Source organism: Neofelis nebulosa, chromosome 1, assembly GCF_028018385.1.
Source record: "Neofelis nebulosa isolate mNeoNeb1 chromosome 1, mNeoNeb1.pri, whole genome shotgun sequence".
Lineage (NCBI taxonomy): Eukaryota > Metazoa > Chordata > Mammalia > Carnivora > Felidae > Neofelis > Neofelis nebulosa.
Window position 1 is genome coordinate 95924461 of NC_080782.1, and position 24038 is coordinate 95948498.

The 24038-nt window shown below is 38.5% G+C and overlaps 1 protein-coding gene across 1 annotated transcript; it reads right to left on the minus strand.

Annotated features, from left to right (window-relative positions):
- Positions 1-840: 840 nt before the first annotated feature.
- Positions 841-2556, minus strand: SPZ1 (spermatogenic leucine zipper 1). Its single transcript, XM_058728591.1, has one exon. The coding sequence runs from the start codon at positions 2273-2275 to the stop codon at positions 1160-1162; it is 1116 nt and encodes a 371-aa protein (XP_058584574.1). The 5' UTR covers positions 2276-2556; the 3' UTR covers positions 841-1159.
- Between the last annotated feature and the right edge of the window lie 21482 nt (positions 2557-24038).

The following is a 24038-nucleotide window of genomic DNA, read 5'->3' on the forward strand; positions in this document are numbered from 1 at the left end:
CTGGTAGGGTGAGGGTGGAGACATGGCATTTTCCATGCAATTTGGCTAGAGTCCCCTTCCTCTCCTTTTCCTGTCCAAGACTGTCTCTCTCCTCATCCTTTGCCAAGGGAGAGCAGGCAAAGGGAACATTTTTTGTGTGTAAGTACATTGGCATTTCTGGGTTGTGGCTCCTCCAACATTCTTTCCAGGATATACGAGATAGAAAGAAAACCCGGGAAATTCAATACCATGCTGTTCCTTAAGTCTCAGGGTCTCCGGATAGTCCATCTCATTCTTTCCATTTCAGAATCTTCATATGTTCATTTTATACATAACGTCCAGGGTTTTTAGCATACTTAATAGAAGAGGAAGAAATGCATGTGCTCTATTTTTCCTGGAATCAGAAGTCCAGCTCCCTTAATAGAAGATACAGCTTTTTCCCCTGGGTAACTCTACTGCCCCCACCTGGAGGAGTGGAAAGCATTTTGCCAGCACAGAACAAAATCCAGATATGTATCTATTCTTCTAAACCAACTGAAGTATCCTTCACCTAAGGCCTCTGCTGCTTGGTATGCCCACTGTTCACCGGTGGAGGATCAAGGGAGGAATATTAGAAAAAATAGTGCTAGGGAATGTGGAGATTTACCAGAAGAGAAAAACTGTTCTGGGGTGGTTTATCAGCATTTTTTTTTTTTTTTTTTTTTTGCTTCTTTACTTCACTACTTCCCACACTTCAATAGATAATAAGAAAAGGAAACATGCCTTTAAAAGGTGAGCTTTAAAGGTTCGCAATTAAAGTGTTATATACTTCCTCCCAAGAAAACTTCCCTTACCCAGTAAATGATTAAAGAAAATAAAAACTTTTCATTGCTCATTCTTGTTTTTATTTAGATTAGATTGATAACTTCTCCTTCTTGGTTAACGGGTCATAGAATCTCTAATAACTACAACAAAACAAGCAAATTGTATGACAGGTTATGAACTTGTTGTTGACAATAAAGGTCACGAAAGACCAAACTTATGTAAGTACTAAGGTAATGAATAACGTGTTAATCCTCTTGTTCTACAGCTTGCTCTTGGTTGAACCAACAGATCTATCCTAGGTGTGCTGATTGGTTATGCCTGGAGTTGATGTATTACAGTTTTTGAAGAACTGTCTTTTCTTCTAATTTTGTATTTTCTAAGTTAGGCTGCTGGATGGCCTCTTTTTTCCCACAAGATCTCTTCTTGCAATATGGGTATTGAAGCGGTTATTAAGCGCTTTCTTACTACAAGCATCCAGGCTTTTGTAGACTTTGTGTTTTTTCTGAGATGTACCATCTCTTCCTTGTATTTTTTCCTTATACTCTGTTTCTGATAGTTTCTGTTTTTTCTTGTCTTGTTCACAATTTATCTGAATTGGACTTTCTCGCCAAGTTCCCTCTTTCTGATGATGGAGTTCCTTGAGAAGCTCTATTCTTTGCTGTAAGATTTGACATTCATTTTCCAGCAAAGCTGCAATCAAATGCAATGAATATGTGTCATGTTCCAGTTTCTTCACTTGTTCCTCCAGTTCATGCTTAGCTGACACCTCATTATTTGGTTGAATTTGGAAATGCACTCCATTATTTTCAAGAGTTTCTTGTATGTCTTTCTGAGATTTCTGATATGATCTTATTAGTTCACTAAGCTCAGTATGTTGCACATTCCAGTGTTCAGCTTCCTGTAGTAACTGCTCCATGTTGCTCCTAAGTTTGATGTTTTCTTCTTGAACATGATGGTGTCTGTAATTTGCTTTTTCCTTGCTTAATTGAGTTTCATTAAGGGGTGTGTTTTCTTCTGAATGACTTACCAAATCCTTTCCAAAAGTTTGTACCATGTCCTTGGAATTCTGGTTTTCCAATATCATCTCCTGTTTCTTTACATTCTGTTCTTTCTCTAGGTCTGAACTACCAAGCAAGTTTTTCAATAACACTTTATTTATCTTGTCAAGTTCTCTGATTTTTTCTTTAAGTTCTGACACATCCTCAGAAATACTGGTTTCCTCAAAAGAATCTTTTGTTTCTGTGATCTTCTCTCCACAACTTGTGACACTTTTAATGATGTCTTTAATTTCTTTTAAGAGATTTTCAAACTTTTGTGCAGTCTGTTGTTCAGTTACTTGATGACCACTACTATTTAGGGAAGGGAGAGAACCCCAGGAGACAGGGGGAAGGGATCCAATTTCGAACAAGGCAATTATAATCCAAGGATCCAAGGACTCTTGATTGAGATCAGGAGTAGGTTTAAGAGTTTTGGAGAGGGTGGACACTTCCATCTCAGCTGAGTTAGTAGGGCTGGTGATTACAGCATGTGGCAAGCAGAAAACCTTAGAAATTCCAGGAAGGGAAGGGGGTGGTCCTCTGTGCAAATGGGTAGGGAATACAAAACCAACCAGAAGTCCAGAGACCAGAGCTAAGGTCTCAAACCAGGGAGATGATGTTTAAGTGGAAGGTGACATCTCAGATGACCTAGGGGAGAGGGAGGGTGAGTAAGGGGACCAGGAGCTAGGGTCCATCTCCCCTTCTCCAGGCTTCTAGTGTTCATTCCCTGACCCTAGCAACCAGGTCTTTATTCTGTCACTGCACTATTGTGGCCTATCTCCAGCTTCTGTTTCTTTTTGTCACAATAGAAACTTCTTAACCCCCATACCCAATGACTCACGAATCAAAATCTATCTTGAGTTACACCTACTCCTCATCCCAGAAAGACCTTTATGCCAGTCCTTTCCAAAATTCTAGGTTTTTATTCAACTCATGCTAACTGTATTCTATGACCTCCCAACCTCATCTCTACTACCTATAACCCAAACTCAACTGCAACATGGTTTTTTGTTTGTTTGTTTGTTTTTTGTTGTTGTTTTTTTTTTTTTTTTTTACCACCTAAGTGCATGGTGTGAAAACTTCTCCATGGACTTTCATAGCACCTTGGAACCTTATTGCTCCTAGGAGAGATACTACCATAAAACAAAGCTGTCCGTACAAAATAGAACCCAAAAAGTGCTCATGTCTTCGTGAGTTTAGAGAAATCGAGAAATGGAATTGCTGCATTCAAAAATATTCCAGGGGTGCCCGGGTGGCTCAGTTGTTAAGCATCTGACATCGGCTCAGGCCATGATCTCATGTTTTTGTGAGTTCTGGTCTCACGATGAGTGAGCTTGAGCCCCCCCTTCAGGTGAGCTTGAGCCCTGCTTGCGGTGAGCACAAGCCCTGCATCAGGTGAGCAAGAGCCCTGCTTCAGGTAAACACAAGCCCTGCATCAAGTGAGCCCTGCTCCCCGTCCCCCTACCTCCCCTGTCTCTCTCTTCCTCTGCCCCTTGCTCACTGGCATGCTCCCTCTCTCTCTCTAAAAAAAAGAAAAGAAAAGAAAAGAAAAAAATCCACTGCAGTAAAAAGAGAATATCTGAGTGGTTCCTTAACATAATTACAAACTGGGACTTTTCTTAGCTTTAAAAATAGGCATCCTTTAAGACAGACTTATACACTTGTTCCTGATTCATTTACAGGTGATATAAAACTTTGATCATTACTTTTCACAAGAACTTGCTAAAAATAGCATAATTTATCTAAAGCATTTGAAACAACTAGATCCTGTAGTGGGCTATAGAAAAGTAACTGAAATGGATTAAACCTAGTGCATTCTTGTCTTTTTGTTCCTAGGAATCAGAACCTTGAGAATATTAAATTCAAAAGAAACATTCCTTATGTGAGACTTTCTCTTCTTCGCCTTCAAAATCTTTCTAGTAAGCACTTCACTAACTAGAAGTTTGCATCCAGTCTTAAGGGAAAATTCATGCTCTTGTAGATGGTTTTTATTTTATTAGAGAAAAGAAATTTATGTTTTTTTCTTTCATAGCTACCAACTCACTCTGACTTTAATTTCCCCGAGCCTCATGCACATCTCTAGTCAGTTGGGCTCTGAGACACTGCCTCATGACCATCCACAGATGCAGCAGTGTTGGTCTTTCTTTTCTACTTGAAGAAGGAGCACCTTTTCTAATTCATACAATGATATCATACAGGGGGCACCTGGGTGGCTCAGTAGGTTAAGTGTCCAATTCCTGGTTTCGGCTGAGGTCATAATCTCATGGTTCGTGAGTTTGAGCCCTGCATCAGGCTCTGCGCTGACAGTGCAGAACCTGCTTGGGATTCTCTCTCTCTTTCCCTCTCTCTCTGCCTCTCTGCTGCTCCTGCTCTCTCTTTCAAAGTAAATAAACTGGAAACAAAATGATATTACAGAGGCTAGCAATTGCCCTTATGCCTTCATTCTCCCTCTTAAGATCCAACTTCTGTTGGTATTTCCCCTTTGACTCAAACTATCATTTAAGATAGTCTTTAAATCAGGGTGCCTGGGTGGCTTAGTCAATTAAGCATCTGACTCTGGCTCAGGTCATGATCTCGTGGTTTGTGGGTTTGAGCCCTGTGTCAGGCTGTCTGCTAACAGCTCAAAGCCTGGAGCCTGCTTCGGATTCTGTGTTTTCCTCTCTCTCTTCCCCTCCACCCACTCATGCTCTGTCTCTCAAAATTTAATAAACATTTAAAAAAAAATTTTTTAAGACAATTTTTAAATCTTCAAAATAAAGGAATTTTTTTCTGATTTGGTCATTAATTTCTAGCTTTATTGCATTGTAATCAGAAAATAAAATATTTCTACCTTTTGAAATTGATATTTTTTCTTTGGCCTAATTATCAATGTTCATTTATGTTTTATGGATAATTGAAAAATATGTATTCTTTATTTTTGTTTTTGTGGCTTTTTGATGCTTTTGGACATAAACCTGATATTACTTTTGCCTTTAATTTTTATGGAAACTAGTTTGAGGGTGGCTTGTTCAAGATACTAAAGATCATTCTTTTTTCATCAAAAAAGGATGTAGGGGCGCCTGGGTGGCTCAGTTGGTTGAGCGTCTGACTTCGGCTCGGGTCATGATCTTACAGTTCGTGGGTTCGAGCCCCACATCGGGCTCTGTGCTGACAGCTGGGAGCCCGGAGCCTGCTTCCCATTCTATGTCTCCCTCTCTCTGCCCCTCCCCCACTCACACTCTGTCTCTCTCTCCTTCAAAAATAAATAAACATTAAAAAATTTTTTTTTAAAAAAAGAGGATGTAAATATTTCGTTCCTTCTTACAAGTGTAATGAATTTCAAATAACATTTCTGTTAATTTTACTGAAATTTCAATTCACTGGAGATGGTGAAAGATTTCTAGAGTGGTTTCTTTTATTTTTTTTATTGACCCATTTTCTCAGTGGGTGACTATGAAAATTAAACAGATTTAGACTGTCTTACAATTGCTTTCTACTAAGTTCCCAATAACCTAAAGACTTTTAAAAAACAAATGCCAAAATAAGTCAGTCAGAGAAAGATAAATACCATATGATTTCACTCATACGTGGAATTTAAGAAACAAAACAAAGGGAAAAAAAAGACAAACCAAGAAACAGATTCTTAACTATACAGAACAAACTAATGTTTACTGGAGGGGATGTGGGTAGGGGAATAGGTGAAATAGGTGAAAGGGATTAAGAGTACCCTTATCCCGATGAGCACTGAGTAATGTACGAAATTGTTGAATCACTATATTGTACACCCGAAACTAATGCAACACCATGTTAACTCTACTGGAATTAAAATTTTAAAAAAATTTAAAAAGAAGAGCAGGAGCTATTTCTAAAATATTAGAAGAAAACTTGTATAAAATTTTCTCTCTCTTTAAAACCAGTTTGCCTTGGGGTGCCTGGGTGTCTCAGTTGGTTAAGTGTCCTTCGGCTCAGGTCATGATCTTGTGGTTCTTGGGTTTGAGACCTGTGTCAGGCTCTGTGCTGATGGCTCAGAGCCTGGAGCCTGCTTTGGATTCTATGTCTCCCTCTCTTTCTGTCCCTTCCCCGCTTGTGCTTTGTCTCAATCTCTCTTTCTCTCTCTTTCAAAAATAAATAAACATTAAAAAATATATATTTAAAACCAGTGTGCCTTAACAAAACATAAATCATATCAAAGTACACATGATGTCAATATGTCTTGCTGCTGATGTTAACCCTAGTCACTTCATTAAGTGATATCTGCTGGATTTATTACAAAGTTACTCTTTCCCATTGTAATTAACAAACATCTTGGGAGAGATATTTTGACACGCTGAAAGTATTCTGTTTGTTTTCAAACTTCTACCTATTGGTATAATTTTAGAGCACAGAGTTTGGTTTTTCATGCAACAATTATTACTGTGGTGATTGATCTACAGGTGATTTTCTATTTCTGTCATTCCTTTTATATTTGTTGATTGTGAAGAAGAGCTGTCTCTTTCCTGTATTTACTTTTCATTCATTCATTCATTCATTCATTCATTCATATATGTATTTTTAGGGGCACCTAGGTGGCTCAGTCAGTTGAGCAACCAGCTCTTGGTTTCAGCTGGGGTCATAGTCTCACCATTTCTGCGTTTCAGTCCCATGTGGAGCTCTGCACTGACTGCTCGGATCCTGCTTGGAATTCTCTCTCTCCCGCTCTCTCTTCCCCTCCCCTTCTTGTTCTCTCTCTAAAAATGAATAGAGGCACCTGTGTGGCTCAGTCGGTTAAGCATCCAAGGTTAAGCATCCAACTTAGGCTCAGGTCATGATCTCATGGTCAGCTCAGAGCCTGGAGTCGGCTTCATATTCTGTGTCTCTCTCTCTCTGATCCTTCCCTGCTTGAGCTTTGTCTCTTTCTCTCAAAAATAAAGGTTAAAACAATTAAAAAAAAAAGAATAAATAAACTTAAAATCCTCTACATGGAAAACAATCATTTAAAAAAAAACAAAAAACAAGTATGTTTATAGAAGTATGGACTTACAGATATTTATTTTTGGGGGTTATAATTGAATACTATAATTTATTTTCTTGCTCAAATATGTAAGAATAATTTTAATTTGATGATTTTTTTGGTATATGGAAGTATATTTTTATTTTGGGTAATTGTTCTAATTGTTCAGTAGTTTTGTTGTTGTTGTTTTATTATTTACATCCAAATTAGTTAGCATATAGTGCAACAATGATTTCAGGAGTAGATTCCTTGATGCCCCTTACCCATTTAGCCCATTCCCCCTCCCACAACCCCTCCAGCAACCTTCTGTTTGTTCTCTACATTTAAGAGTTTCTTATGTTTTGTCCCCCTCCCTATTTTTATATTATTTTTGCTTCCCTTCCCTTAGGTTCGTTTGTTTTGTCTCTTAAAGTTCTCATATGAGTGAACTCATATATTTGTCTTCCTCTGACTGACTAATTTCACTTAGCATAACACCCTCTAGTTTCATCCGCGTAATTGCACATGGCAAGATTTCATTCTTTCTGATTGCCGAGTAATACTCCATTATATATACACACACACACACACACACACACACACACACACATATATATATGTATATACGTATATACCACATCTTCTTTATCCATTCATCCATTGATGGACATTTGGGCTCTTTCCGTACTTTGGCTATTATTGATAGTGCTGCTCTAAACATTGGGGTGCATGTGCCCCTTCAAAACAGCACACCTGTACCTCTTGGATAGATACCTAGTAGTGCAATTGCTGGGTCGTAGGGTAGTTCTATTTTTAATTTTTTGAGGGACCTCCATACTGTTTTCCAGAGTGGCTGCACCAGCTTGCATTCCCACCAACAATGCAAAAGGGTTCCTCTTTCTCTGCATCCCTGCCAACATCTGTTGTTGCCTGAGTTGTTAATGTTAGCCATTCTGACACGTGTGAGGTGGTATCTCAGTGTGGTTTTGATTTGTATTTCCCTGATGTTGAGTGATGTTGAGCATTTTTTCATGTGTCGGTTGGCCACTTTGGAAAAGTGTCTATTTATGTCTTTTGCCCATTTCTTCAGAGGATTATTTGTTTTGGGGGTGTCAAGAAACTCTTAAATGTAGAGAACAAACAGAAGGTTTCTGGAGGGGTTGTGGGCTAAATGGGTAAGAGGCATCAAAGAATCTACTCCTGAAATCATTGTTGCACTATATGCTAACTAACTTGGATGTAAATAATAAAAAAAAACAACAACAAAACTACTGAACAATTAGAACAATTACACAAAATAAGAGAATTAGTATTTTGGGGATGTTGTTTAATAAGTTCTTTATAGATTTGGATACTAACCCTTTATCTGATATGTCATTTGCAAATATATTCTCTTATTCCGTCGGCTGCCTTTTGGTTTTGCTGATTGTTTCCTTTGCTGTGCAGAAGCTTTTTATTTTGATGAGGTCCCAATAGTTCATTTTTGCTTTTGTTTCCCGTGCTTCTGGAGAGTGTTGAGTAAGAAGTTGCTGTGGCTGAGGTAAAGAGGTTTTTGCCTGCTTTCTCATTGAGGATTTTGATGCCTTCCTGTCTTACGTTTAGGTCTTTCATCCATTTTGAGTTTATTTTTGTGTAAGGTGTAAGAAAGTAGTCCAGGTTCATTTTTCTGCATGTCGCTGTCTAGTTTTCCCAGGACCATTTGTCTTTATTCCATTCGATATTCTTTCCTGCTTTGTCAAAGATTACTTGCTCATAAGTTGGTGGATCCATTTCTGGGTTCTCTATTCTGTTCCATTGATCTGAGTGCCTGTTTTTGTGCCAGTACCATACTGTCTTGATGATTACAGCTTTGTAATACAGCGTGAAGTCTGGGATTGTAATGATTCCAACTTTGGTTTAATAGTTGTTTTTTTTTTTTAAACCAAAGCCATAGTTGATTATTGATGACTATTTAAGAGTCTTCTTTATATTCACAAGGGATTCTGTGCAGAGTCTGATTTTAAATATAAGGACTTGTATGGTTGCTTTAATATGTAGTAGTGTACTTGTATGTACCCAGTTACGGGAAAAATGATCTGAAAATTAAATTTTTGTTCAAACAAGCAAAATACAGATGTAACTGGACAGACCTGTTAGCTGTGATCCTCTGCGTGTTCTCTTTGACCACCAGGTGGTGCTGTTGGCTTTCAACATTACAGAAGTTGCCACTTTTTTTTTTTTTTAATATTTAACTACAGAGTTAGTGATATTGCAAAGATAGTGTCGTCCAGAATCTTTTTTTTTTCTTTTTCCCACAGTTTGAGAGTGAAGGTGACTTGCCCAAGGGTACAGATAGTTACGATGAGAGCTGGGATTAGAGTTAAACTTGAAGGGATGCAGGTTCTGCACATCAGAAAGCTGTGAAGAATTTTTAAATATTTAAGTGTTATATGAGATAGGGGTTATGTGGAAAAGCAGGTTTTCAAAGCTGATGAGATTGGCTTGTTTTACAAGATGTTGGCAAACAAACCTATGTAAGACAAATGGCATTTCAACAGGCAAAGATGTGATCGGAGACTCAGAAGAATCTAACCTTTATTTCCCTCAGAGCAATACTTCTGTATTTGCTAATTCAATCTTGGCAGCAACTTTATAGAACATTACTGCAAAGAACAAGATTCAGCTGTATGTAGAAATAAAGACCCCCAAAAAATTACAAAACTTACATTCTGAAAACTACAAAGTATTGTTGAAAGAAATTAAAGAAGACCTAAATAAATGGAAAAACACCTCACTATCATGGATTTGAAGACTTGATATTGTTAAGACAGCAATACCTCCCAAACTGATCTATAGAGTCCATACAATCTCTATCAGTATATCAGCTGTCTGTTTGGCAGAAATTGACAAGCTGATCCTAAAATTCATTTGGAAATTCAAGGGATCCAGAATAGCCAAAACAATCATAAAAAAGAAAAACAAAGTGGGAAGTCTTACATGCCCTGATTTTAAGACTTACTCTACAGATGTAGTATCAAAGCAATGCGGCATTAGTGAAAGGGTACACATAGATCAATAGAACACAATAGAGAGCACTGATGTAGACCCACACGAATACAGCCAACTAATTTTTATCAAAGATACAAAGGCAGGGAGTGTGGGTGGCTCAGTCAGTTGAGCTTCCCCCTTTTGATTTCAGCTCAGGTCATGATCTCAGAGTTCATGAGTTCGAGCCCTACATTGGGCTCCACACTGACAGCGTGGAGCCTGTTCGCGATTCTCTTTCTCCCTCTCTCTCTCCCCATCTCCTGCTTTGTACACACACCCTCTCTCTCTCTCTGTCTCAAAATAAACTTAAAAATAAATAAATACGTACATACATACATACATAAAAAGACACAAAGGCAATTCAACAAATAGTGCTGGACAGATTGGATATCTGTATGCAAAATAACAATAAACTTTGACACATACCGGACACCTTATAAAAAAGATTGAACTCTTTGGGGATTAAGGGGCACACTTACTATGATGAGCACCAGGTATTGAATAGAAGTATTGAGTCACTATATTGTACACCTGAAACTAATATTACTTGTATGTTAACTAACCGGAATTTAAATTAAAACTTTGGGGTGCCTGGTGGCTCAGTTGATTAAGTGTCCGACTCTTGATTTCAGCTTAGGTCATGATCTCAGGGTCATGATCCCTGGGTCCTGAGAATGAGCCCTGCATTGAGCTATGCCCATGCTAGGTATGGAGCCTGCTTAAGGTTCTCTCTTTCTCCCCTGTTCTACTGCTCACTCTGTCTCTCTCTCTCTAAAAAAATTAATAATAATAATAAAATAATTAATGAAAACTTTAAAAATATTTAACTCTAAATGGATCATATTTAAATGTAATTTAATGTATTTTTTTACATTTGACTTAAACGTAAAATACAAAACTAGGGGTGCCTGGGTGGCTCAGTTGGTTAAGCTCCAGACCTTGTTCGATTCCTGCATTGGGCTCTGTGCTGACAGCTTGGAGCCTGGAGCCTGCTTCAGATTCTGTATGTGTGTGTCTCTCTCTCTGCTCCTCCCCTGCTCTCACTCTGTCTCTTTCGCTCTCTCAAATAAATAATAAACATTAAAAAAAACTTAAAAAAATTTTTTTAAATACAAAACTAAAATTTCTAAGAGAAAACAGAGAATATGTATGATCCTGGATCTGGCGATGGCTTTTTAGATACAATACCAAAAGCATAATGCATGAAATAAAAGTTTGATGAATTGGAATTTCTGAAAATTAAACCTTCTCATTCAGTGAAAGACACTGTGAGGTGAATGAAATGACAAACCACAGACTGGGAGAAAATATTTGTAAATCATGTATGCAATGAGACATATATCCAGAAAAATATTTTATATATACACACGTGTGTATATATATATATATATATATATACACACACACATATATATATATATATATATATATATATTTAACTCAGCAATAAGAAGACTTAAAAACTGGACAAATATCTGAACAGAACACTTTAGCGAAGAAGATAATGTGAACAGCAAATTAGACATGGATATAAAAAGATGCTCAATATCATTTTCCACTAGGGAAGACAAATTGCAAAACAATGAGATACCATGACTTACCATTAGAATATTAAAACACACACACACACACAACACACACGTACAGCTTGATGGTACCGAACACTGTCAAGGCTTTTGAAAAAGGGTACTATCTTTCAATCCTGGTGAGAATGCGAAAATCATACAGGCACTTTGGAAGACAATTTGGAAGACAATACAGACATGTTGGAAGATAACACTATAAAAACTGGGTGTTATATAGTGTTAGTGTAAACTTACCAAAATGACAGAGCATCATGCTCCTAGGTGTTTACCCAACTGATTTGAAAATTTATGTTTATAGAAAAGCCCACATATGAATATTTACAGCATCTTCATTCATAATCACCCCAAATTGGAGGCAACTAAAATGTCCTTCAGTAGATGAATGAATAAACAAACTGTGGTATACATGATGGAATATTATTCAGAAAAAAAAAAAAAGGCACAAAGTCTGGAGAGACTATATATTGAATGATTCTGCTCATAAGATATTATGGAAAAGGCAAAACTGTAGGAATGGAAAACAGATCAGTGGATTCCAGGCATTAGAAGAAGAAGGGGTTAACTAGGACCTGCATGGGAAGAAATTTATAACTCCATGCATTTGTCAAAACCTATAGAAACTACAGCAGAAAGAGTAAACTGTAATGTATGAAAAAGTGTTAAAAATCAACCAGGACTTTAAATGACAGAAGGGATGAAATGCAGATTGTGACAATGCTTAATGACTTGCCTCCCAAGAGTGGAGTATGGGAAATGGGAATAAAGGTAACTTTACATTGGAGAAACCTGGCAAACACTATCTGGGCTGTTAAATCAGTGTTGAATCATGGCAATAGCATATATCCTTGATGTGATGAGAATGGACCTTCATCTCTATAGTCTTCCTCTGCCATCCCCATTATCCCTAGTCTAACCATGAGGAAAACATTAGACAAAAACAAATTGAGACACATTCACAAAATAGCTGACTTGTGTTTTTCAAAACTATCACAGTCATAAAGAGCAAGAGAAGTCTGCGAAGCTGTCATAGACCAGAGTAGACTAAGGAAACATGATAACTAAATGTAATGTAGTATCCTGGATGTGATTCTGGAACAGAAGAAGGACATTGAGCGAAAAATGGTGAGATCCAAATGAAGTGGTTAAGTTTAGTTAAGAGGAATGCGCGATTGTTGGTTTCTCAGTCATGGCAAATGTGCCATAGTAGTGTAAGATGTTCACAATAAGGGAACCTGGAGGGATGTACAGGAACTCTCTGAACTATCTTTGCAACTTTTCTCTAAATGTGAAAGTTCATTCTAAAATAAAAACATTATTTTTTATGTTAGTCAAATTCCTTACTTGGCAACACAGAAACGACCAACAGAATAAAATAAGAACCCATGAGTGCATATGATTATAAACAGGTGGTAGATGAGTGGTATAAATAGATAGATGAGAATGAAGAGAAAACTCTTCCCTTTTTTTCTTATTAAAAAAAATTTGTTTAATGTTTATTCATTTTGAAAGACAGAGAGAGACAGAGCACAAGCAGGGTGAGGCAGAGAGAGAGGGTGACACGGAATCTGAAGCAGGCTCCAGGCTCTGAGCTGTCAGCACACAGCCCGACTCGGGGCTCAAACTCACACACCGCAAGATCATGACCTGAGCCGAAGTCGGACATTTAACTGACTGAACCACCACCACCCTGGTATTCCGAGAGAAAACTCTTCCTTATGACAGAATGCCAACTGTAAATGCAAAGGTAGTGCTGAGCTTAGAAAATCACCATTTAGTAGCCACCATAGTAGTCTGTTTCAAACATAGTCTGTTTCAACCAAAGATCATCAATGTATGATTAAAACTAATGGGTAAAAATTTGATAGGAACTCAATATTCACATCATCTTAAAGCATCTTTCCAAAAATAGTTACTAATAAAAGGAAGAAGAGTAACTTTACAGGGGAGAAACCAAGCAGGCACCACCCTAACCAAGTAATTAAAGTTAGCATCACCAGTAAGGGGACAAATAAAATTTCTATGCCTCCAGGATGGACTGAGAAAGACACAGCATCACTTCTGTAGTATTTGTGCCCCCAAATCCATCATCTGAATCTAAACATGAGAAAACATCAGTAAAACAAAAATTGTGGGACATTTTATAAAATCACTGGGTTTACTCTTCAAAAATTTAAGAAGATAAAAGCAAAGAGAGGGGCACTTGGGTGGCTCCATTGGTTAAGCATACAACTCTTGATTTTGGCTCAGATCATGATCCCAGGGTCATGGGATTAGCCTTTTATCAGACTCTGTGCTGATCAAGGATCCTATTTAAGATTCTCTCTCTCTCTCTCTCTCTCTCTCTCTCTCTCTCTCTCTCTCTCCCTTCCTCTGCCCCTCTCTCCCACTCACATGCTCTCTCTCTAAAAAGAAAAAAAAAAAAAAAGACCAAGGACCTGTTCAAAGGGCATCAAAACAGTATGACAACTAAATGCAATGTGTGATCTGGGCACCTGAGTGGCTCAGTTAGTTAATCATCTGACCCTTGATTTCAACTCAGATCATGATCTCATGGTTCATGAATTTGAGCCCCACATTGGGCTCTGAGCTGACAGTGCAGAGCCTGCTTGGGGTTCTCTCTCTTTCCCAATCTTTAGTTTCTTTTTAGTAAAAGCATCTAAGAATTGGGGCGCCTGGGTGACGCAGTCGGTTGAGCGTCCGACTTCAGCCAGGTCACGGTCTCGGGGTCCGTGAGTTCGAGCCCTGCATCAGGCTCTGGGCTGATGGCTTGGAGCCTGGAGCCTGTTTCCGATTCTGTGTCTCCCTCTCTCTCTGCCCCTCCCCCGTTCATGCTCTGTCTCTCTCTGTCCCAAAAATAAATAAAAAACGTTGAAAAAAAATTTAAAAAAAAATAAAATAAAATAAAAAAAAGTAAAATAAACATAAATAAATAAGTAGATAAATAAATAAATAAAATTGTTGGGTTGATACTACCCAAAGCAATCTATACATTCAATACACTCCCTATCAAAATAACACCAGCATTCTTCACAGAGCTAGAACAAACAATTCTAAAACTTGTATGGAACCAGAAAAGACCCTGAATAGCCAAAGCAATCTTAAAAAAAGAAAACCAAAGCTGGAGGCATCACAATTCTGGACTTCAAGCTATATTATAAAGCTGTAATCATCAAGACAGTATGGTACTGGCACTAAGACACATAGATCAATGGAACAAAATAAAAACCCAGAAAGACACCTGCAAATGTATGGCTAACTAATCTTCAAGAAATCAGGAAACAATTAAATTTGGGACAATTAAATTTGAATACGGTCTGTAGATTAGAACCCAGACATCAGTACTTTTTAAAGCTCCCCAGTAGATTTCCCTGGACAGACAAATTTGAGAACCAGAAGAGTCCCTTCCCTGATTTTTTATTTTTTCTTAAAAAATAGATTTGTTTGGGGCACCTGGGTGGCGCCGTCTGTTAAGCGTCCGACTTCAGCCAGGTCACGATCTCGCGGTCCGTGAGTTCGAGCCCGCGTCAGGCTCTGGGCTGATGGCTCGGAGCCTGGAGCCTGTTTCCGATTCTGTGTCTCCCTCTCTCTCTGCCCCTCCCCCGTTCATGCTCTGTCTCTCTCTGTCCCAAAAATAAATAAAAAACGTTGAAAAAAAAATTAAAAAAAAATAGATTTGTTTATTTTTCATTTATTTATATATCTTTAAATAAAAATTGTATAAATTTAAGGTGTACAACATAATGATTATATATATATATACATATATATATACATATATATATATATATATAAAATGAAATTATTACTAGTCAAGTTGGTTAATACATATCTTCTCACATGGCATTTTGTGTGCCTGATTAGTATACCTGAAATCCATTCTCCTAACATGGTTTCAAGGTTCAATACAGTATTATTAAGTATAGTTATCAAACTGTTCACCGTTTGCTTAGTAAGACCAAGCAGTTTCCAAGTCCTGCATAGTGTCTGAGGATCGCTAGGATGCTCTGAAGACAGATTGTCATGATGACATCCTATAAACCTAACACTGGCATGCTTTTAAGGTAATTAATAAGACTAATGATTATGGAACTACATTAAAAGAATTGCAGAGCACTTGAATGATGTAAATAATTAATCTTCCTTCACTATGATGTTTTTAAGTTGTCAATTCTGCCTTGTTTCTTAATTTCTGAAGACAAGCTTCCATCTCTAAAGTAAAAAGGGCAAGCAATAAAACTGATTGGAGAATAAGGTTAAGAAGAATCCAAATAGCTTGTCTTTAGGTGTTGGGTTTCAGTTCTCTTGCCTATCAGGTCTAGCATCCCCACTCTCTTTTCTTCCTTATCTCCTCTGGGCCCAGGATGCCAAGACTTTTACCTTCTGAAAGATCAGGATTTTTACTGACTACATTGTACTACTTCCATATGCTGGAATCTCTAAAAAATATAAAAAGAATATTACATCCTCACCAATCTTCCACCTAAGGCCCTACCTCTCTTCTCTTTCCAAGGAAACAGCTAAATGCCATGTCCATTTCCTTACTTTTGCTCACTCTTCAAACCACTAGAATCGATCTGCCTTCTTGCCCCAGAACTTCAAGAAGTTCCTTGAAGACCTCCTTGCTGAGAAATCTGAAAGACAAGTTTACATCTTTACTGACTTGTCCCCTCAGCAACATTTTACACTCTTACCCATTCCAGACATCCAGACCCAGACTTTGAAATCAGACTTTGAAATCAGAGTGCCTGAGTTCAAAGCCTGGCTTAGCCACTTACTAGCCCTGCAACCTTGGCTATTTACTTAATCTCATAAAGCCCGAGTTTCTTCAACTGCTACATGGGAAATGTGATTATATGTGTCCATGAGACAGGATATTGTAAGCACTGAGCACAGCATCTAGCCAGCACTGAATAAGCATTCAATGAATTGTGACTTTATTTTCCCTTTTGTTTTTCCATGGCCCCAACTTTTCTGATTTTCTGTCTCATTCTTGTTCTTACTCAGCCCTTTCTTTGTGCATGGCTTTCTAGATTCCAGGAATATGCCTTATCTTTTCAAAGCCCCCTTTAAATATCTCATTATCCAGTTTTTCCATTAAAATTTCTTTTTCTTTTGTTTAAGTAGGCTTCTTACACAGCATGGAGCCCAACACAGGGCCTGAACTCATGACCCTAAGATCAAGACCTGACCTGAGGCCAAGAGTTGGATGCTTATCCAACTGAACCACCTCCATTTAAGTTTTTTGGTCAGCTTCTCATTAGATTCAGTTGGTATAGCCACCTCAGGCAGTCACAATATTAAACAATTGCTGCTAATAGTTTTATGATAAATGCCTTGGGAGTAGAGCTGTTCTTGCAGTGTGAGCTCTTAGGTTAAGCAGAGACAGGTATTAAAAATGGAGCTTTTCAAGGAACTTCTAGATAATTCAAATAGTGACAATTCTATTGGGGCTGGGGCTGTTTTGGGAACCCCAAACCTATTCTGCCTACTATGGTGCCTGCTAGGTTGCTGGCTTTCATAGCTACTCAAGCTGTAAGGCTACTCCAGAGCTAGGGAGATGAGGATGGGAGTAGGGCAACTTAAAACACCACAAATCTCGTTTTTCTTACTAAGATTCAATTGTTTTTCTTGGAAACCCAGAAAATAAACCAACAGCTGTATGGTTAATTAATATCTGACAAAGAAGGAAAGAATATCCAATGGGGAAAAGAATGTTTCCTTAACAAAAGGTATCAGGAAACCTGGACAGCAACATGCAAAAGAAAGAAACTGGACCACTTCCTCTTTTTTTTTTTTTTTTTTTTTTTTTTTTTTAAATAATCTCTATGCCCAACATGGGGCTCAAATTCACAACCCTAAGATCGAGAATCCCTGTTCCACCAACTGAGCCAGTCAGGCACCCCCGGACCCCATTCTTTTTTTAAAAAAAAATTTTTTTTTTCTTCAACGTTTTTAATTTATTTTTGGGACAGAGAGAGACAGAGGATGAATGGGGGAGGGGCAGAGAGAGAGGGAGACACAGAATCGGAAACAGGCTCCAGGCTCCGAGCCATCAGCCCAGAGCCTGACGCGGGGCTCGAACTCACGGACCGCGAGATCGTGACCTGGCTGAAGTCGGACGCTCAACCGACTGCGCCACCCAGGCGCCCCCCCGGAGCCCATTCTTACACAATACACAAAAATAAATTCCAAATGGTTTAAAACCTAAATGTGATACCTATAACTATAAAAATCCTAGAAGATGGGAATGCAAGCTGGTGCAGTGACTCTGGAAAACAGTATGGAGGTTCCTCAAAAAATTAAAAATAGAACTACCCTATGACCCAGCAATTGCACTACTAGGTATCTATCTAAGGGATACAGGTGTGCTGTTTCAAAGGGACATATGCACCCCAATGTTTATAGCAGCACTATCAACAATAGCCAAAGCATGGAAAGAGCCCAAATGTCCATCGATGGATGAATGGATAAAGAAGACGCAGTGTGTATATATATACAATGGAGTATTACTTGGCAATCAAAAAGAATGAAATCTTGCCATTTACAACTAATGGAATTAGAGGGTATTATGCTAAATGAAATTAGTCAGAGAAAGACAAGAATCATATGATTTCACTCATATGAGGACTTTAAGAGACAAAACAGATGAACATAAGGGAAGGGAAACAAAAATAATATAAAAACAGGGAGGGGGGGGCGCCTGGGTGGCTCAGTCGGTTGAGCGTCCGACTTCAGCTCAGGTCACGATCTCACGGCCCGTGAGTTCGAGCCCCGCGTCGGGCTCTGGGCTGATGGCTCAGAGCCTGGAGCCTGCTTCTGATCCTGTGTCTCCCTCTCTCTCTGCCCCTCCCCCGTTCATGCTCTGTCTCTCTCTGTCCCAAAAATAAATAAACGTTAAAAAAAAAAAAAATTAAAAAAAAAAAAAAACAGGGAGGGGGACAAAACAGAAGAGACTCTTAAATATGGAGAACAAACAGAGGGTTATGGGAGGGGTTGTAGGAGGGGGGATGGGCTAAATGGGTAAGGGGCACTAAGGAATCTACTCCTGAAATCATTGTTGCACTATATGCTAATTTGAATGTAAATTAAAAAAAATTAAATTAAAAAAAAATACAGCAATTTTGCAATATAAGAATTCTAAAATGAGGGCATAATTAAGAACACAATGTCACAATTATATTGTTTGAAACCAACTTTTGGGTAAAAAATTGTATTCCATTAAAAAATAATATTCCAAAAAAAAAAATTCCATTAAAAGTAATATTCCTCACATTAAAAAAAAAATCCTAGAAGAGAACACAGGCAGTAACTTTTTTGACATAAGCCATAGCAACTTCTTTCTAGATATGTCTCCCAAGGCAAGGAAAACAAAAGCAAAAAGAAACTATAGGGACTACATCAAAATAATAATCTTGTGCAGTGAAGGAAACAATTAACAAAAGTTAAAAGGCAACCTACAGAATGGGAGAAGATATTTGCAACTGACATATTAGATAAAATCTATAAAGAACTTATCACACTCAACACCCAAAAAACAAATAATCCAATTTAAAAATGGACAGAAGAGGGGCACCTATGTGGCTCAGTCGGTTAAGCGTCCGACTTAGCTCAGGTCATGATCTCATGGCTTGAGGGTTTGAGCCCCGCATCAGGGTCTGTGCTGACACCTCAGAGCCTGGAGCCTGCTTCAGATTATGTCTCGTCTCTCTCTGCCCCTCCCCCACTCTCACTCTGTGTCTCTGTCAAAAATAAAATAAAAACGTTAAAATAAATAAATAAATAATAAAAATGGATAGAAGACATGAGCAGACATTTATCCAAAGAAGACATACAGATAGCCAACAGACACATGAAAAGATGTTCATCATCACTTAACATCAGGGGAATGTAAATCAAAACCATAATGAGATATCACTGCACACCTGTTAGAATGGCTAAAATCAACAACACGAGAAACAACAGGGGTTAGTGAGGATGTGGAGAAAGGGGAGACCTCATGCACTATTGGTGGGAATGCAAAATGGTGCAGCCACTCTGGAAAATAGTATGGAGTTTCCTCAAAAAGTTAAAAATAAAGCTATCCTACAATCCAGTAATTGCACTTTTCAGCATTTACCAAAAGAATAAAAAAACACTAATTCAAAGGGATACCTGCACCCCTAAGTTTATAGCAGCATTATTTACAATAGCCAAGATATGGAAGCAGCCGAAGTGTCCACTGATTAATGAATGGATAAAGAAGGTATGGTGTATATATACATAAAAATCAAATCCTGCCATTTGCAACAATATAGGCGGAGCTAGAGATTATAATGATAAGCAAAATGAGTCAGAGAAAGATAAATACCATATGATTTTACTCACATGTGGAATTTAAGAAACAAACGAGCAAAGGGTGAAAAAGCAAGAGAGAAAGAGAGACAAACAGACTCTTAATTATAGAGAAACTGATGGTGAGGAAGGTGGAGGGATGAATTAAATAGATGATGGGGACTGAGGAGTGCACTTGTCATAATGAGCACTAGATAATATATGGAATTATTGAATCACTATATCATACACCTGAAACTAATATAACACTGTATGTTAACTAACTGGAATTAAAATAAAAACTTAAAAAAAAAACTAATTCTGGTTAGTTTCCAGAGTTTGGCAACTTTTTTTCAAGAAATATTTTTGCTTACATAAAGGAGTGGATTTTCAGAAGTCCTTATTCTGCCATTCTTAATCCATGAGCACTCACTGTCTTCTCCTTAAGCCCCAAGCTGCTCTTCCTGTTTGGTTTCTTCTTAAATTGTACCCACAGAGCTTCATGAAGCAGAAATCTGGAAATAATCTTTGACTCCTCCCTCCCTCTTTGGATTCAATAAAATACCAAATCCCAACCATTCCACTTACTAAATCTCTCTCAAACTTCCAACTCTTTCTTCTCAATTCAACTCTGATTTACCAAGGCCCCATTACTATCATCTCTCCCTTTAACCTCTGCCTCTAATGGGATTTTTTCCCCCTCTATATCCTCCATTATACTCAGTCATAGAGATCATTAAAATATGCAGAATAGTGGAGGATAAGAGTTCAGCCGTGAGACTCAAGTTGAGGGGTGCCTGGGTGGCTTGGTCGGTTAAGCATCTGACTTCAGCTCAGGTCATGATCTCAAGGTCCGTGAGTTCGAGCCCCGCGTCGGGCTCTGTGCTGACCGCTCAGAGCCTGGAGCCTGTTTCAGACTCTGTGTCTCCCTCTCTCTCTGCCCCTCCCCTGTTCATGCTCTGTCTCTCTCTGTCTCAAAAACAAATAAACGTTAAAATTAAAAAAAAAAAAAAAAAAAAAGAGACTCAAGTTGACATGGGATCTTTACTATTTATTAGCTCTGGGTCCTTGGTCAAATTACTTATTCACTTTGTGACTCACTTTTCTCATCTATAAAATTGAAATAACATTGGTTCTTAGCTCATAGGATATTCAGGAGGGTGAAGTGAGAAAATCCTAGTAAAGATTTTATTACGTTGTCTGACATGTAGTGAGGACTCAACATATGATAATAATATAAGACTAAAGTTCCAATTCTTTAACATGACTTAGAACACACAATAGCATCAACCAGGGGTTTAGCCTTCCAATAGCTTCTCCTGATCTTGGAGCCATTAGAAATTTCATTCCCTCGGGGCGTCTGGATGGCTCCATTGGTTGGGCATCCAACTTCGGCTCAGGTCATGATCTCATGGTTTGTGGGTTTGAGCTCTGGGTCCGGCTCTGTGCTGATGGTCATAGCCCGGAGCCTGCTTCAGATTTTCTGTCTCCTTCTGCCTCTGCCCCTCCCCTGCTTGTGCTCTCTCTCTCTCTCTCTCTCTAAAAAATAAATAAACTTTAAAAAATTTTTTAAAAAAAGAAATTTTATTCCCTCATACATAGGAGAACGCAGTATGTTCATTCTCAGTTCTCACCTCTCAGCTCTCAGCCTTCAAACATACCATTCTCTGCCTGAAACATCTGCTGTTTCTCCTATATATCAAACATGATTCTGGCTCAAGGCCTTTGCACTGGCTATTCCCTCTGCCTGTAATGCCCGAGGTTGCAAAACCCCCCACAGGAGACCACCAGAGTCGTAAGTCAAAGCCAAGCGGCAAGGGTCGTTTATTGCAGGTTTGAACCTGGACCTCCGTGCACTCGTTGCCAGTGACGCTAAGAGGCCCTGATCAGGGTTGGTACAGCGTTTTTATAGACAGAGACAATTAGCATAGGGGAGGTTTCAGGTTATGAGGGGCCTGATTGGTTGATTTTAAAGTAAAGACATTTGTTGTTCTCTGATTGGGCGTCCTTTGTCTGTCCTTTGGCGGGAAGGCTTTGTCCGTTACTTGTGGCGGGAGAAAAAGGGGGAAGGGGGAAGGGGAAGAATGTGTTAAGCAAGTAAGATTACAGAAGTGAGAAAATGCTGGTTAGTAAGTATTTCCGTGATCTTAGGGTATAGTAAACTAAGTCTAGAAAAATTTAACGGTGCTCACATCGAACAATAGGCAAGACATACAAACTTTTAAATTCATTCTTTACAGCCTGGGAGGATCTTTCTAGGACCTTCACTCTCTTTCTCTACGCATGTCTCTCTGCCCAAATTTTATCTCCTTAGTGCAGCCTTCTCTGATCACCATATATAAAGTGGTGCTCCCAGGATTACCCCTTTACACTGTGTCATTGTCTTTTGCAGCCCTTATCCCTGCCTGGCATTATATTATCACTTTGTTACTTACCTGTTTTCTTTGTTAGAAGGTAAGGTCTACAAAGGCAAGAATTTTGTCTTGTTCCTTGTCTGTCTCTGACACTTGTAAATCCTTGACTCATGAAAGACACAATTGTTTGTGGAATATATGAGTAAATGTGAGATCTTGGTGAGTTTCCATGATAAGATATTTTGTTGACACTATACAGAGATGCAGATAAGAAACAGATCTTATTTGAGATACTCAAAATGACCTCCGAGGACCAGATATAGGACCACTGACAGACCCAGATTCACTTTAACACACCTATTCCATTGAGACAGGAGTAAGAGATTCCAGGTGGATATGGTATCAGTCACAATAGAGGCTTTCACTAGTTTCAAGGATGGACCAAAAGACCTATCTAGGAACACTAAATCTCTCTTTGAAGATTTCTATTATTATGGTCTTCCTGTTGTTGGTTGGACATTCCCTGGCTGTTGAAAAATTATAATCTTTTGATACACACATATTATTATGTGTTTTGGACTAGGTGCTTGTATCTTCTCCCTAGAGCTCATTCTGCAGTACAGGCAATCAGTCAACTGTCATGACCGTTGTTATCATGAAGAGAAATCTGGGTTTCATAAGATCTTTGTTTTCTGTGCTTTACTAAATCTCCATCTCTTCAATTTTCTGCTTGTAGAATTTTACTTACTTTCTAGCTGATATTTCTGTTTTGTCTCTTCCCATTCTTAATCCTCTTGAAAAACCTTCTTTGGAAGAATGCTGCCTTTCTGCTCAAGAGTTTATTAAGTATATCAGCTTTCTGATGCAAAGTTTTGTATTCATTTTCCAGCAGAGTTTTGGCTTAAAGCAGTGAATAAGATTTGTGTTCCAACTTCTCTGTTTTCCAGCCCTTGCCGAGCTAGCAATTCAGTGCTCAGTTTGGACTGGAAATGGCCTTTATCTTTTTCAACCAACGTTAACAAAAGTTCCTTTTGTGAGCCATCTATCATCTGTTTTTTAACTTCTCAGTCTGGTTACCTGCCAGCTATTTCAGCTGTGCAATGCCATTACTCAAAACTTGAAATTCATTTTCTTTGTGAGCAAGGGCACTTGCTATGTCTTTTGGAAGTTTCTGACAATGTTTCATGAGATCACGGAGCTCATTTCAGTTTTCTGTTTCCAGTTGCAAGTGTCTAAGTCTCTGAAGTCCAGTGTATTCTTTTTAACCCTCAGAATTCAGGTTTTGTCCCTTTACTTAGACTAACTTCATTAAAGGTTCTTTGTATCTCCGAAAGTTTGCAAAAGCCCTGGTAAAAACCAGTAATATTTTCACTAAGATTTGGCATTGTTATATTTTATCCTGGCTATTTACATTCCTGTTTGGGGAGGCCTAAAATAACAAGTGGATTTACCACTGGCATCTGATTTGTTCCATCAATCCCTTTGATTGCATCTTGTTTTAAAATTTTTAAAAATGTTTTTATTTATTTTTGAGACAGAGAGAGACAGAGCATGAGCAGGGGAGGGGCAGAGAGAGAGGGAGACACAGAATCCGATGCAGGCTCCAGGCTCTGAGCTGTACACACAGAACTCGATGTGGGGCTCAAACTCACAGACTGTGAGACCATGACCTGAGCTGAAGTCAGACACTCAACAGACTGAGCCACCCAGGCGCCCCACTTTGATTGCATCTTTAAACCCACTTCTTCAAAGTGATTCTTATTTGTATCTTGGGTTCCTTAAAAACCTTCTTTGTAGCTCTGATGATCTATTGATAATCTGACAATTATTTGAGAATTTCTTTTTTCCCCCAAGAGGTTTTTAAATTTCTGCACAGTGTGCTGCTAGTCACTTCATATCTTTTTCTCATTATGTACAGAAACATTCCTCCTAAAGAAAATGCCAAGTAATTACTTCCTAGTAAGGCAGTTCTAGATTCCCAAGACACTTATTA

Excerpts from the sequence above, each read along its gene's own strand:
- SPZ1 (XM_058728591.1), bottom strand. The coding sequence starts at position 2,275 with ATGGAAGTGTCCACCCTCTCCAAAACTCTTAAACCTACTCCTGATCTC.